At 34.0% G+C, this 16,682-nt stretch overlaps 2 protein-coding genes across 2 annotated transcripts in view; one reads left to right on the top strand and one right to left on the bottom strand.

The window, feature by feature from the left end:
* The window catches only part of LOC149060012 (uncharacterized), a 149,476-nt gene extending 139,556 nt beyond the window's left edge, over positions 1-9,920 (top strand). The window contains exons 8-13 of the mRNA XM_089227428.1: positions 7,607-7,984; positions 8,616-8,765; positions 8,801-9,142; positions 9,277-9,371; positions 9,477-9,676; positions 9,755-9,920. Coding sequence (XP_089083554.1) covers positions 7,607-7,984; positions 8,616-8,765; positions 8,801-9,142; positions 9,277-9,371; positions 9,477-9,676; positions 9,755-9,920 — 1,331 coding nt within the window. The remainder of the gene's footprint in view (positions 1-7,606; positions 7,985-8,615; positions 8,766-8,800; positions 9,143-9,276; positions 9,372-9,476; positions 9,677-9,754) is intronic.
* A 315-nt stretch (positions 9,921-10,235) lies between these two features.
* LOC149060011 (uncharacterized) lies at positions 10,236-10,760 on the bottom strand. The gene has a single exon (XM_089227424.1). The coding sequence runs from the start codon at positions 10,758-10,760 to the stop codon at positions 10,236-10,238; it is 525 nt and encodes a 174-aa protein (XP_089083550.1).
* Positions 10,761-16,682: the final 5,922 nt, after the last annotated feature.

Here is a 16,682-nt window from a genome sequence, read left to right as displayed (position 1 = left end):
GAAGGCGTTAAATATGTTCATTAACAATCCAACTGAAAATTCCAAAACTAAAAGTGAGTGTAATGGACTATTGAAAAAAATGAAAAGTTTAGAAATGGGTATTCTGGTATCAGTATGGAATGATATTTTAGAGAGGTTTAATATTGTAAGTAAGAAATTGCAGAATGTTCATATTGATTTTACTATTGTAATAAACTAATAACCCTATATAAATTATTAATAAATTATATAATGGATTTGAGAAACAGCTTTTCACATTATGATAAACTTGGCATGGAAAAAACTGGAATTATAGAATATAAAGTTTCCCGCATAAAAAAAAGGAAAATGCCTTTTGATGAATCATCTCAAGGTGATACAACATTTGTTAGTAAAAAATCTTTTGAAATTAATACTTTTATTATCATAATAGATTCTTTACTTACAGAGTTGAGAAAGCGTATAAACTCTTATGAAAAAATTAATACTTCATTTGGATTTTTGTTCAACATTACTGAGTTGTCAGTGTTAGAAGTAAGACAAAAAGCTGGAGAGTTACAAAATCAATATCCTCAAGATTTGGATACATCGTTTATGAATGAATGTATTCATTTTCGTAGTTACTTAAAAGGCTTACCAGAAAGCGTATCCACAAAATCGGTGCTATATTTGTGTCAAGTCATGAAAGATGATAATTTACTAGATATTTACCCATACGTTAATATTGCATTGCGAATGTTTTTGTGTGTTCCTGCATCAAACACTTCGGCCGAGCGTTCATTCAGTACTCTTAAAAGAGTTAAATCATATCTTAGATCTTCGATAAATGATAATCGTTTAAACTCTTTGGCGATTCTGAATATTGAATCTCAGTTGACTACTTCATTAAACTATGATGAAATAATTTAAGATTTTGCAAGATCAAAAGCGCGACGAAAGATATGAATTTAATGATGTTTGTTTACTTGTTGACATTTTGTTCACTATTTTGTTAATAGATATGATAATAAATTAATACATTTTACAATTTGCTTTGTTTATTTTGTTATCATGGGTACTACTGAGAAATCTACAATATTCAATATTCTAGGAAACTCGATAGATTTTTAAACTTCATGATACTATTAGCATATCACATGTATTGTAAGTTTTTTTTATGGGTAAGAAATTACTGCTATAAAAAACCAGTGATAGGAAAAGGGCATTGAAAAAATGTGTACCCGGGGCAAAAAAATCCTAAATACGCCACTGACAATACGTAAATATATGTACTATCGTCGTGTATATACTAATACACTGACAAATCGTATATCACGTATATTACGTATATCACCGGTATTTACGTAAATAAAAAAAACAAAAAAATAAAAAATCGAAACCCAATATTAATTATTGGTCCCCGCGCCAGCTGTTTCGGGGCGTAGAACTTCGAATAAAAGAAAAATAATTGCAGTCGAAAAGGATAGTCGTCGTTGATCGAAAAGTACGAGACCATCAGCATATCAAGTTCCAGAACATTTCAACATCGAAGTCAATCTATTCAACAATGGACAGTAAGACAGTAAATATACACCGATCCTCGTGAGTTAAAACTATTATTTTTCTTATCTATATAATATATTGCTATAATTGTTATACTATATTATTATAACTATATTTTCATTTTTTTTTTGTCTTGCTTTGCCCATGAGTAGTGATTGCCTATATTTGTAACTGCTATTCTATTGCTTATTAGTCAAAAATAAAAAAAGGGAGGGGGGTTAATGAATAATTCTGAGGACGAAAATAATCCATTAGAGGAAAATAACGAATTAACCACTGTTAATATTCTCAACGTCCTATTCCCACTTCACGAACTAGTTTAACAGTTAGGTTCTCAAATCCGGAAGACCCTACTTCTGAGAGGGAGGTAGCTGATATTTCGGTAGATCATTTGCTAGTTAGGGAAACAGATTTATTGATAGCCACAAATAATTTATTAGCTAACGTATCTGATGAATTACAAGAAGTAGATAAAAGTATAAGCTACGTCGTCACAAAGACGAATCCCTTGATCACAGAACATTCCGAACGGACAGAAAATCCGCCACAAACAACAAATTCTGAACAACAGTTACTAGAGGAAAGTTACTCAGAGATTCGAATTGATTGGACTGAAGATCAAATTAGACACGACCATTTAAACATGGCTAATGACACAGAACCTCAACAACATGAGTCGATACCAAACGTAAATACGGGAACTTTGACTATCACAGAAGAGCAACTAATACAGATCGTTAATCAAAAAGTACAAGATGCACTCAGGTTACGAGATAACCCTCAGACAGTAGAGGCGATGTCCAACAATCAAATTGGATTACAAGACGCAATCAGACTATTACCAAAATCACTTGATGGTGAGAATACTTAGCAAGTAGAAGTATTCCTAGAGAAATGTGATTTTGCTGTGTTTTGTACGGTGCGTACAGCTATCTCAAGGTTGGTACAAGCCATACAAACCAGATTAACCGGGAAGGCTCGACAGGTAGTAAAATATCAGCATTTTGAGTCTTGGGAAGAACTAAGGGATCTTCTAAAATTAAATTTAGAACCTCAAAGAACCACTCAACATTAATGTATAAAGTATACCAAACAAAATAGCAATGTTAAGAACCACTGAATACTGTTAGTAACATTATTATATATATGTTGTAGTATTAATGTATTTAGCTGTAAAATAATTATTTATATTGTAAACTGATACGTGTGTGACAACAGGCGAGTAAGACTCCCTCTCCATACGGCTGGTCTAAGGAATCTGCTGAATAAACCCTTTTGAACGGTCGACCAGCTCGTATGCGGAGACTCGCACACGTATCAGGCAGTCTTGAAGTAACGCAATACGATTACAGACCATTTTTCAGAGTATTCCTTTTATTAAAACAATACAACAATTAAATAAAGAATATTATTTTGAGCCAAAGTAATTTCGTCTCGTTATTTTTTTTATTTGTTACGGGGTCGCTAAGGCACGTCCATAATAGCAATATCAGTAAACATATAACATCTACAGCCCTGAATAGCTAAGATAGAAAATATAAATATATTATACAATACCTGGACAGCCAGAGAAGCAGCCTTGCAGCCTCCTTCAATGGTTGAATTAGCTTAAAATTGAGCAGTAGTAATTGTTGAATTAATAGTGATTTAATTAACTAAATAATTAACCCAAGATCATAATATAATCAAAAACCCTTAAGAGGACGCCACACATCCGTAAATTGTACATATATTAAAAACCGTTTTGCGCGGGTAAGAACCACTCAGTCTGTAATCCTAGTAGAGACACCAAATTCGTACACAATGTAGAAGATAATATTTTCTGTGTCGTAGCGTTTTTAATTGTTTGATATCATTAATAAGAACAAAGTTATAATAGTTTTAAAAAATAGATATTTTTACGTTTTACAAACTTAAATAACTTTTGATATATTGGTCTTATCGAAAAAATTAAAACGCTACGACAGAGTTAAAATTCTCCTCTGTTGATGGTGAAAAATTGGTTTCTTAGTTATAACTGTAATATTCTCGGTTCTTTTCCGCGCGATACAGTTTTTATGTAAAAATAAATTGTATATTTTATTATTTTTGGCTGTAATGTGCTGCGACCTAGTATCTTTGCGAAAGCGAATATGATTTCTCCCACTCTGACGTGCACGCCGCCTAATCTATCAATAATACGTTCTAGGAATGACGCCGACGCGAATACGCGATTTCAAATTTATAATAATAACAGCAATGGTTTTATGTTATTAAAATTAAATATTATACTGAGTAGTGTACACTCCAAAGTAAGTACCTACTAACGACGTTATTGACTTATACAAGCGGGACTGGGTGAATGAACACGGTTGTCTACTACCTAGCAATCATATTATTATTTATAAAATTACGATTATCGACCGCGTATGATTTAAAAATAATTTCAATTATGTAAATAACGAAATGACGAGTAAAAGGCTTACAAATGAATAAGTTGATAGTATAATGTCAGTTGGTAAATGGATGTGTCTAGAGAACATTATACGTCATATTCGATATTTACACATTTTATGGGTTGTTTAGATTTTAGTGATTTATTTATTTTATAGTGTATTTTATACTTTCATATGTGAAATTGTATTTTGTGTATTTTTACATTTGTTATCATAAATATTTTACAATGTAACCAAAAAAAGTACGATCAAAAAGTAGACCTATTGGGAAGAAAGTTTGGCGTCAACGTATGAAAAATGTACAGTTAAAAATGTAAGTCAACTATTTTGATTTTTAGCTTTTTAATGATTAAATTTGTTTTTTCTATATTTAAAATAATTACATAATTTTACACTATACTTAATTTTAAAATATAGAAATAACACTATCATAAGTAAGTATATTTTATTTTTTAGAAAACAATCGGCGGATGTAGATGTTGAAAAAACTGAAATTATTGAAAACAATTTTAGTATGGAAACAGACGATTTGACTTCTAACGATATGCTTGTTTGTAGGTACGTAAAAATGACGTAAAATATTTGTAAAAATTGTCAAGTAAAATGTGATAGAACGTATAGCTAAATGATAACTTTTTGACTCAGGGGCGGACTGGGCCACTGTGCTATGTGCTACTGTGCATTTGCACAGTGGGCCGGTGTCATACTATATCCATCGGGCCGGTACAAAATAAAATAAAATGTTTTGTAATTCAAAATATTTTTGTAGGCAGATATAACTATATAAATACTACTATAAGCAAGGCTCGGGACTTATAGCACTTAAAATCATTCAAATAAGCGCTTAAAAACATTATGAAAGTTTGTAAATAAAAAAATTAATCCATTCATATTGAGAGCCCTTGCTAGATATTCTTGTATCGTATTTTTCAAATTTAATAAATATTATTTTGCTTTTTTTTTTACAAATTTAAAAAGCGGGTAAGTCGTGCATGTCGCTCTGCTGTACAGTAGCCAGTAGGTTACTGTAATGGGTGGGATTAAATTTGAATGCAATGATAGGTATCATTGTATACGAAAAACGATTCTGAACGGAGATAATTTGTTTGACTCGTTTGAGGATAAATCGTTATCGTTACGCGATTTCAAAAAAATTTAAAACTCAAATTCTCAAAACATTTTTCTTATAATAACGCTTCAAATTTTCTCTATAGTTATTTAAAGCAAAACTTATGGAAAACTTAGTGTTGAATTTTTTAACCTTAGATATAAATAGAAACATTTTTATGAATTTTGAACTACTAAATAATTTGCAAATATTCATGGTTTTGACGAATTTTTGTCAATATTTGAACTTCAAATGCTAATAAAAAAAAAATCGTGCCTATGTATTCTTATAATAAAAAAACGATTTAATAATTTTTATAGAATAATTTCTGTGGTTTTTAGTGAATCAGTAGAAACAATTACTAGTACACCAAAAGTTACAATCGGTTCAATTGTATCAAGCACAGAAAAAGAGTCATCTTTATCGATGAACTCGATTATTGACCATGAGCTGTGCATAGAATCAGATGAATCAATCAATACAATAGTTTTAGAGTAGGTATATTATTATAATATATTTATACGCATATAATATTAATTAATTTTTAATAATTTCATAATTTTGACAACAGTAATTTAATAAATTTTACTAATTGTTTTTAGAAAACTAGAAGGAAGAAGAATTGTTGATATTTTGTATTTTATAAGTCAAATCCAAAAAAAACATGATATTGCATGCATTCGGTTGCTCATTTATAGATATGGAGTATCAGTCTGAAGTTATAAAAGGATTTCAATCTGTTTTTTATTTTAAATGTAAAGTTTGTAACATTGTGGAGAAACTTTATACTGAAAATATTAACAAAACCGACACGGTATCAATCAACCATGCTGCTGTCAATGCGTGTCAAGCTATAGGTTTGTTATTATTAGAAATTATTGACTATTAATTATTATATGCATTTATCCCGACAATTGAGCGAATACAAAATGAGCGAAAACGTATAGAGCGAAAAAAATATAATATTATAATATAATTGAAATAAATCATTTGCTTTTCAATTTAATTATAATGGAAAACGATAAACATAAATAAATAAATAATACAAAACAAAACGTAACGTTTAACAAAATATATGATATATAAATTGTATAACGTTTTAATTATGAATAAAGATAAACGCAAAAATTGTAGAACGTTTTAATTCTGAATAACGATAAACACAAAAGTTGAATAACGTTTAAATTTTGAATAACGATAAGCTCAAAATTTGTATAACGTTTTGATTGTAAATAACGTAAAACAAAATTTTTTCAAATGCAAGCCCTGGTAATTATACATTACGTTTACAAATTTCAATCGTTTTTTTTTTTTTGTCAAATATAACGTTATTATAATAATTGCGAACCCTGAATTATGTACTTATGTATAGGTACCTACCTATAAATGTATCTATATTTTAATATTAATATTTTGTCGTTTATAGGTATTGGACATACACAATTATCAGAATTTTCTTCATTTATTGAAATACCATCATTATCATGTAGTAGTTATTTAAAAATACAGTCTACTTTAGCCAAAGTAATTTCGGATAGTGCATGGGAAGAGATGAGAAAAGCCGGCCAGGAAGAAAAAGAACTTGCTTTGAAATGTGGTGATGTTGACACTGATGGTATTCCGATGTGTACGGTAGTGGCTGATGGACAATGGTCCAAATGAAGCTACAAAACGAATTACAATGCATCATCTGGAGTAGTTAGTTTATTTATTAAATTTTAAACACAGTTAATATAATCATAATTAATGATTACTGAATCTGTATGTTTAAGGCTTAAAATTTAATTTAATTTTTATTATCGTATAAAATATCACATATTATTTGTATATAAGGTATGACTCAGTAATTATAACATAATAATATGTTTATAGGCAACAATAATTGGATATAAAATAAAAAAGGTTTTGTTTATTGGAATCAGAAACAAATACTGTGTTATATGTCAGAAATCAAATATTAAGAAAGAAATTGCATCTGAACATCAATGCTTTTTGAATTGGAGAAAAGCATCTACAAGTATGGAAGCAGATGGTGTTATAGAGGGATTTTCGAAAAGTATAGAATTATATGGACTAAAATTTAATAAACTTATTGGTAAGCGAATGATTATAATTAATAAGAACAATTAATTTTAGTATGATATATGTTTTTAAACCTTAATATATCAAGCATATAATATTTACATTATTTACAGGAGATGGGGACAGCAGCGTTATGAAACGACTTCAAGAAGTACAACCATATGGACCAAACTTTTTTATCGAAAAAATTGAATGTACAAATCACTTGCTTAGGAATTATGCTACTAAACTTAATACATTGGCCAAAGTTACAAAATATCCGCTTCGTGTTCGAAAATTTATTATTACAAATATAATTCGATTTCGTTCTGATATTACAAAATCCATAAAACATTGGATAAAAGATATTAAACTAACGAAACTACAAAAAATAAAAGGTATAGGACATGGTTACATACATTTTACTTTAATTGAAAATTTTAACAATTGTTTTAATAAAATTTTAAAATTTTAATTTCAGAAATTCAAAAGGATTTAGCCAATGCTCCATTTCACCGGTTGGGCCAACATGTAAATTGCGCCAGTTATTTTTGTCAACCAGGTGAAAAAAAAAACGAACTAAATCTAGTTCCAGAGGCCATAAGTAGTGGGATGATGTCAGAAATTCAAAATTGTGTATCGCGTTTAATTAGTAAATCCTCCAGTTTACTAGAAAACAAAACAAATAATATATGCGAACAGTTCAACTCTGTAATAAATAAGCATATTGGTGGCAAAAGAATTAACTTTTCTAGCCGAGGAAATTATAACACTCGAATTGAAGCAGCGGTTGTGGCGTTTAATTCAAAACAATTTTTACGGAAAATCCACAAAAAAATTACTAACAACCACAGTCCAGGTAATAAAATACGTACAAATAAAATATATATGCATTATACTTTATTAAATTATTTAAAACCGTAAAACCAAACCTCTTATATGATAATAATTTTTAAATTCAAATTTAGACGAAATTACATATTAAAACCAAGACTAACGATTTCAGTTATTTTTGTTGTTGATATTTAATAATTATATTTTTATTGATATATGAAACTTTTACGGTATATTTGTTTGTACATTTTCAAATATAATTATTTTCAGAAAATAAATTTGACCAACTGTATGAAATACAAAAATTAATTACTTTACTTGCATAATATCATTAAATATATCTACTTATAGTAATATTATATAGGCTGACATACAGTCTTCACTCAAAATCGTTTTTCGTATAGGTACAATGATATTATATTATTGAACTCAAATTTAATATCATCCATTACAGAGACCTACTTGTAACCTACTTCACAGCAGAATGATATCCACTTTCCCACCTTTTTAAACTTTAATTATAAATTCTTTAAAAAAAAATTGTACCTATGTTATTTTAGATATTATTGTAGCAATACCTTTTCACTCAGAATCTATAATATCGAATTTAATAATAAAAACGATTTTGAAGGTTTAATATAAAATTTTTAATATAGGAAAATTTGGGAAAAAATATTTAAAGAATCACAGTCGAAAACTTTCTAACACCGCGAGAAGACGACAATTATTTCCAGAACGCAGAAATAATATTCGTTATTCAGTTAATGGACCTGATGAAGATTATGGATTGGCGGAACCGCGGAACCGTTTGTTAATGATTTGTTACCAGACATTTTTTTAGAAAAACAAAAAAAATTTCTTATGTCACTAGAAGCTGTGAACAAAACCGACATCGAATTTAATACACGGGACCAGAGTAATAGTCAAAGGTGGTTTAAAGAGCGTAAGATCCGACTTACTGCTTCTCGTTTTGGTCAAATATGCAAAATGAGATGTACTACCAGCTGTAAAAATACGGTTTATGATTTATTATATGCAAATGAAGCGCAGGCGAAAAGTTTACAATATGGACGAGACATGGAGGCTATAGCTCGTTCGGAAATAGAAAAAAATATAAATAAAAAAGTTGAAACGTGCGGTTTACTGATAGATCCAATAATCCCATATTTAGCTGCGAGTCCAGGTAACTAATATTAATTTACAATTTAGTACCATTATAATTAATTTATCTCGAAAAGCTAACACATAAGTTTACATGTATACCTAACCTTAGGTATTTAATATTTATAGAAATTAATATTTGCATTTAATGTTTAGATGGGCTGATAGAAGACAATGCCATTGTGGAAATTAAATGTCTTTTTTCTGCCAAGGATACTTTAAATGCAATAGATGCCGTGAAAAATCAACTTGTATGTATATTATATTGTATAAATATTGAAGATTGAATGTATAAACATACTTAAATCAATTTGTATTTAAATATTAAATAATTGTATTTTGTTTTAAATGTACAGCTACAGTATTGTAAAATAATCGATGGATCAATTAGGTTAAAATTAGATCATGCATATTATTTTCAAATAATGGGACAGTTGCATATATCTCGAAGACAGATGTGTTACTTTGTGATATACACTTCTAACTGGATGAATATTGAAATAATTGAATATAACAATTCATTTTGGGAAAATAAAATGGTCGACAAATTAAAAACGTTGGTTGCTTTATCATAATACATTTTAATTTTTAATCCATAGTTATTCTTTTACTGAAATTAATATTTTTATTTTAGATTTTATGTAGAATGTTTACTCCCAGAGGTTGTCGATCCATTATACCCTAAACGTATGCTCAAGGCAGATATAAGAGAGTCCGATAAAATAAAAAAAAATATGATTTCAAACGAAAGAAAAAAAAAATTAAAAAAATTTACTGTTATTATAAATATTATGTGTTGACATTGAAATGTTAGATTTAAGGTAATATTAATTTAGGTTAATGTTATATATATTATATTAATGTGAACTTTATTTATTAATATATATTATTACTTGCATTATAAACTGTATCTAATTATATTTCCATAACCAATTTATTTCCTTTCAGAAAAATGTTGTTTTTTTTTTTTTTTTATTAATAGAATCAAGTCCGCGGCTACTATGGCCATTGGACGAACATTATATTTACAAAATTATACATAGTAATACATTTTTATGTAGAGATACAATATATAAAGGAGAGAAAACAATGAAACATTACGTTAACTTATTGTATTAGGTTTTGTTAAGAAGTCCTGTGATGCGGAGAAATTCCAGGGTAGTTGTGGGAAATTGTTGGATAGTGTTGCTACTGGTGCTACGGCATATAATATTGAAGTCATCGGCATATAATAGGGGAATGTTGGGGTTGAGTATTCCTTCGGAAATGTCATTGATAGCGATTAGGAATAGCGTCACTGAAATGGTAGATCCTTGGGGTACGCCATTCTCTTGAGTAAATGTATCAGATAGGGCGTTGGAAGTTTTAACCTGAAAAGTACGGGAGCCGAGAAAGTTATTTATGAAGTTCAAAAGGTTGCCTTTAGTTAGAATTTTGTTGAGCTTGTGAATAATTCTAGGTCTCCAGGCTGAGTCATATGCCTTAGCGATGTCGAAGCTAATCCATCCTAAGCTTTGATTGTAGTTTAGGGCTGTTTGTATTTCTTTTTTGATATTTAGAATATTTTTGGTAGTGCTTCGATTACGTCTAAATCCATTTTGTTCAGGGGTGATAAAATTAGATTTTTCCAAGTACCACATTAGGCGATTATTAATTATTTTCTCAAGAAGTTTTCATAGCGTGTTTAAAAGGCAAATAGGACGGTAGCTATCAGGTAAAAACTTATTTTTGTCGGGTTTTAAAATGGGAATGACGTGACCATGCCTCCATACGATGGGGAAACAGTTGTTGTTCCAGATTGAGTAATATATTGATAGTAAATGGATCCTTGCGTTCGCTGGGAGGTTTTGTATAAATAGATAGGGGATTCCGTCTGGGCCAGGGCTTTTGCTTTTGCAATTACGGAGAGCTTCGTCCAGTTCTGTAATAAGTAGAGGTGAATTGAGATATATTTGGTCATTACTATGGGGGTTGACTGAGTTTGTTGGGTTGTTGTATAAGTGTTCCTTGGATAAGAATTCCCGATCATAGTTTGAGTTACTTGAATTCTTTTGAAACATCTGCCCCAGGGTGTTAGCTACTTCTTTTGGAGATGAAGTAGTGTGGGAGTCTGTAAGGTAATTGATAGTATTTCTGTTGGTTCCTCTAATGGATTTGATTTTTTTCCATACAATTGAAGACTCAGTTTGATTGTTGATGCTAGATATATATTGTTTCCACGACGAGGATTTGCTGCTCTTAACCAGATATCTGGTAAGGGCTCTGGTCCTTTTTAGATTAATGAAGTCAGCTTGTGATAGGGTAATTTGGAATTTCTTGAGAGCTTTATTTTTGTTTTTTATGGCTTTATTTATCTCGTCATTCCACCATGGGAAACGAGGTCTTGGGGAGCTGCTCTTAGACATGCCTATTGTAATTAAGGCTGTTTCTGTTATCATGTCGGTGAAAGTCTTAACGTCTGCATCTATGTTTTCTGGGGACGAAGTGGGGAGGTTTTCAGATTTTTTTTCTATTAGAGCTGAAAAGAGATTCCAATTAGCTTTCCTGATAGACCAACGGGGAGAATAAACCAAGTGTGTATCGTCGAGTGGGTAGTTAATGGATATTAGTATAGGAATATGATCACTGCTGTTGATAGTATATGGTAAGGTACACCACTCCAGTTTATGCGAAAGAGATGTGTTTGCGATGGATAAGTCAATTGCAGAGGATAGTCCATTAATGGGGTTGATTCTTGTGGGCTGTCCGTTGTTGAGAAGCATCAGATTATCATGAGTAAGTAATTCGTCGATGATTTTCCCTCTGTGATCTGATTTGTAAGATCCCCATGTCTCGCTGTGACTGTTGAAGTCACCAACTAAAATAAATGTGTTGGGTATGTCGCGGTCGTTATCGTAACGACCGCGGCGTCTCCATCGACGTCCGCGAGATCGCGACCGAAAACCGGTCTGGCCGTCGCCGGCGGCTAGCGACGGCGGGGTCGGCAGCTTTCGCGGGACCGTCATCGAACACACACGTAACGATCCGTGATCAACGTAAAGTGTTAAAAATACTGTATAATAAACGAGGCGTTACAATTTCTTTAGTGCATCAGCATCCCCGACCGTCCCTACACCTACATTGGCGCAGTCGGAAAAGGAGTAAGGTAAGTGCTAATTTTAATAAAAATAATTTTACGTAAATTAAATTAAATTAGCACATATCAGGTTAAAAGAACCTACAATAGGTGTCCTGATCATACCGGTTCCTAATATTTTTTTTTTATTCTGATTTTTTATTATAAATAAAATATTAAGGGCTTGTCCAATCTAAGGTGGTAAATTGTAGCAAAATTTGCATAATTTAGCGTAATCCCTACAGTGCTAAACGTGGTTTAGGCTATTTATAGATTTACATATCTCTACCAGCGATAGCCCGTGTTACGTAATTTCGTATCTATCGTAATTTAATTAGATAGATAATAGCAATTAAATTTAATCTCCACAATGGTTGCTAAACGCATTAGTGAGTTAAATATTGTCGATATTAACAGGGAATTATCGAAACGTGGTATTGAGACCGGGGGGTCCAAGGCCGATAAACTCTTAGCATTAGAAGAGTATATTAGGGCTAAGGAAAATATGGATCTAGGATCAGTACGGTTTGGGAAAACTGACGAGACGTCAGCCCAGGTACCGGGAGGGAAAACATCGGTGGCTCAAACTGGGGAGGAGGAGGTCGACTCTGAAAAGAGTTTGATAAACCAGTTCATGGAGCAGATGTTGGATAGGCTGGAGGGGTTGGAAACAACGGTCGACAAGCAGCAACTGACAATCGCTACTCTCAGCGAGAGCGTGGAACGCTTGGAACGGGAGTTAGCCGAAGAAAAGCTCAAGTCAACCGAACGGGTGGAGCAAGCAAGTTGCTCATGCCGTGGAAATACCCAACAACCATCAACCAGCGATATATCCGGAACAAATCAGATTTGCCCGGACGAAAGTCAAAATCTTCCGGTCAAAACTCAAAGTGTGAGTTTTGAGAGCCGATGGGCGAACATACGGAGCAGATAGACCGGGGAAAACCCAAGAAATCGGAGTTGTACCGGAGTTTCCGGTAACCAGTCCGGAGTGTCCGGTGAAATGTCCGGTGTCTTCGGTGATCTGTCCGGAGTGTCCGGCGAAGGGTTCGGTAGAAGTCAAAGGGAGGCGTTACGGAGTAGTTCTTCCGGTGTAAAACGCGTACATTTCCCCGACAGCCTGCTCATTCCACAGAATGAGTTGAATATGGCCCGTGCGTCGATACCAGAGTTTGCCGGTAAGAGGGAGGAAGACCCAGTGCAGTTTTTGCTCCAGGCCGAGGCAATACTCGAAGAAACTGGTATTCACGTGGCTAGATGGGTGACCGTTTTGGCCCCTCAGCTGAAGGCTCAGGCAGGAACATGGTGGGGAACCATGAGAGCGTTGAACTTACCATGGCAAGAGTTCAAATCTGAACTATTGGAAAAGTTCAACGGGGACGAATTACAGTCGAGCCTACAATCGGAACTGTTAAGTACCGCTCAGACCAAGAACGAAACACTGGGGGAGTACGTTCTACACAAGTACCAGTTGTATCGGAGGTTAAACCTTGGGCTGACTGAAGAAGCGGTGGTAATGACAGTGATTGGACTCATGCGTGATGAATTTAGAATTCATGCACGTATTCAGCGACTGAGAGCGTTCAGTGAATTACGAGCGCTTGCCCATGTTCTGGATGGAAGCAAGGCCGTAATACCGGTTAAGGCGGGAGTGAGCACTGGCGGAACACCAAAGTTAAAATGGTGGGATAACCGGAAAACTGAGAGTGCTGAGAAATCCCAAGTGCCAAATCCGAAGCAACGACTTACAACTGGATCAGGATGCAGAGTATGTGGTAGTCATGACCACTGGCAAGCTGCATGTCCAAAAAGAAAGTCGGAGTCGGGAAACGCCAAAACGACCGGCGGGACCGCCGGGTCCCGACCGGCCAGGAAGTAACCGGCGAAAAAACAAAGAGTCGTCCGAAGAGAAGTAAGCAACGAAGTTCTACATCGGCAGTTGGTAACGTTCCGGTACAGGAACCACAAACTACCAAAACTGACCCGGAGAAAAGGAACTTTGGAGTGTTACGGACCGGAGACTCGGGAAAGGGTCCGAAGAAAATGGGCCAGACGAGTTCTGAACCGGCGAATTCCGGTTAGGTTAGGCTAACCACCCGAAGATAACCTCCGGAGTGAGGAGTTGTCCGGTGAAAACCGTCCAACCTCCGAAAAAACATCGGAGAAATCGCCAAAGACATCCGAGAAAATCCATTGAAAGTGACGTTCCGGTGAAGGAACCACAGTTCGTGACAATGGACCGGGTAAATGGTTCTGCGACGGAATGGTGGACCGACCACCTGGACAACAAGGCGGGAAAATCAATCAGGATTGGAAATGTTTCGGACAAATGTGAAGATATCACCGAGGTGAGTTATCCTTCCGATAACAATGTCACAAACAGCGTTTCAAGTGATGCGGAACAAGAAAAGTTAACACAGCAGTTGTTAATTTGTCCGGTCACATCCGAAGATTTTTCCGAGGAGTTCATTCCTTATCCACGGGAAAATTGTAAGAGGAGAGACTCAGATACAGACTCAAAGTTTGAGTTGAGACAACGCTTCTCGGATCTGCGGACCGGAGGGTTAGAGTCTCCAGCAATTGCAACGGTGTCAACGGGGAAAACAAGAGTAACGGATGTTCCGTTACCGGCCATAGAACTAGAGTTTGCACTCGGTGCAGTAGTAGCGCTACTGGACTCCCAAGCGGCGAGGACTTACGTCAAATCGTGGGTGGCAAAGAAGTTTGGCCAGAGTTTTACCGAAGAACCGGAGACTGTCCGGATGGCGGACGGTCGGACCCGAGAAATTACGGAGTTTTCCGAATTTCGGGCCCGAATAGTGGATCTGGAGGTAAGCTTCAGGGCGGCAGTGTTAGACGACCTCATTGGAGATGTCTTCCTGGTCCATGATTTCCTCGTGGAGCAACAAGTCGCATGGGACTACAGTGGTTGCATAATCCATCTGGGGAAAGAAAGACGTGTTTCTGTGAGTTGGATAAATCCAGTAACTCCGGTCACCGTAGGAGTGGACTTAACAACCGCAGGTTTACCCGAAAGAGAGTACGGTATGCGAGTCAAGGAAGTCCTATGCCAATATCCGGAGGTTTTCTCCGGAGAAGTAGGCAGAACTCGGGTCATAGAGCACCAGATCCGTCTCAAGGATCCAAATCCGGTGGCTCTAAACGCTTACGGGTACTCCCGAGAGAAAAACGAGGTGATTGCCGAAATGGTGCGAGACATGGAGGAACAGGGTTTTGTTGAACCTAGCATATCTCCATGGGCTGCACCGGTGGTACTGGTGAAAAAAAAGGATGGTTCACGTAGATTCTGCGTTGACTATCGCCGTCTGAACATGCAGACGGAGTCGGACGCTCACCCGATGCCGGATCTCCATGACATGGTCCGAGGAATGGGTGGAGCGAAGATTTACAGCACCATGGATTTGAAATCAGGATACTGGCAGGTGGGTCTCTCACCAGAGACACGTCCACTCACGGCGTTTAGGACCCAAAGAGGATTATTCCAGTTCAGAGTAATGCCTTTTGGACTAAAAAACGCCCCCGCCACATTCTGTCGCTTGGTAAGCGAAATCTTCCGTGGGTTAGTTGGTAAATTTGTGTTGGTTTATTTGGATGATATTGTGGTATACTCCGAGAGTCCCGATCAACATCTAAACCACTTACAGACGTGGACACAGGAGTACTGGACGGTTAAAAGCAAAGTACAAACAGAACCAAAATACAGACATTCTGACTTCCGAGTGAATACAGAAACACACACATTGATAAAATTATATTGAACAATGAACATTTTCATGGCAACACTTTTGTGTATCAGTTGAACAAATACGATTGTTAAATATCTGGAATATCTGGTAAATCCCAAAAAACAGAAACCCGCGCGACGATAATATAAATAGAACTAACGTAAACAGTGCGTATTAATAAATACTAACTTATAAAATATCGTTCATTTAATAAAGAAATTGTCACATTGAAAAATATTTTATAACAATTATTATTATTATTATTATTATTATTATTTATTAAAGTGGTATTATATGGGTATAATATAAAATGTATAAATATATGAATATGCCTAATGTACCTACACATTTCTTGTTCTTTTGAAAATAATTTGTCATAATGAATATTATTTAAATAATAATATTATCAAGTGAAAAAATATACTTATAAATATGACAAAATAATATTTTTTTAAATAATAATACATTGTTAATTCATTAAAAACTGTTCATGTCCGGTTTGATAAATTATTATTTGTAAGATGAATTGTTTTATCAATACGAACATTTAGGTTTGAATTAATAACTTTTGTGTTACTTGGACAAACAACTCATTGTTAGTAATTAACAACATACATTTTTCATTATGAAGTATACATTTTTTTCAGTGTAAAAGAGTGGTTCATTTTGAATTTTGAATAATAAAACAATAATAATAATTA

Source organism: Diuraphis noxia, unplaced genomic scaffold, assembly GCF_037042655.1.
Source record: "Diuraphis noxia isolate RWA-SAM2 unplaced genomic scaffold, SU_Dnox_SAM2 contig0001, whole genome shotgun sequence".
In the NCBI taxonomy this organism is placed as follows: Eukaryota; Metazoa; Arthropoda; class Insecta; order Hemiptera; family Aphididae; genus Diuraphis; species Diuraphis noxia.
Note: the sequence above shows the minus strand (reverse complement) of the source record. Positions and strands in the feature narration are given on the sequence as shown.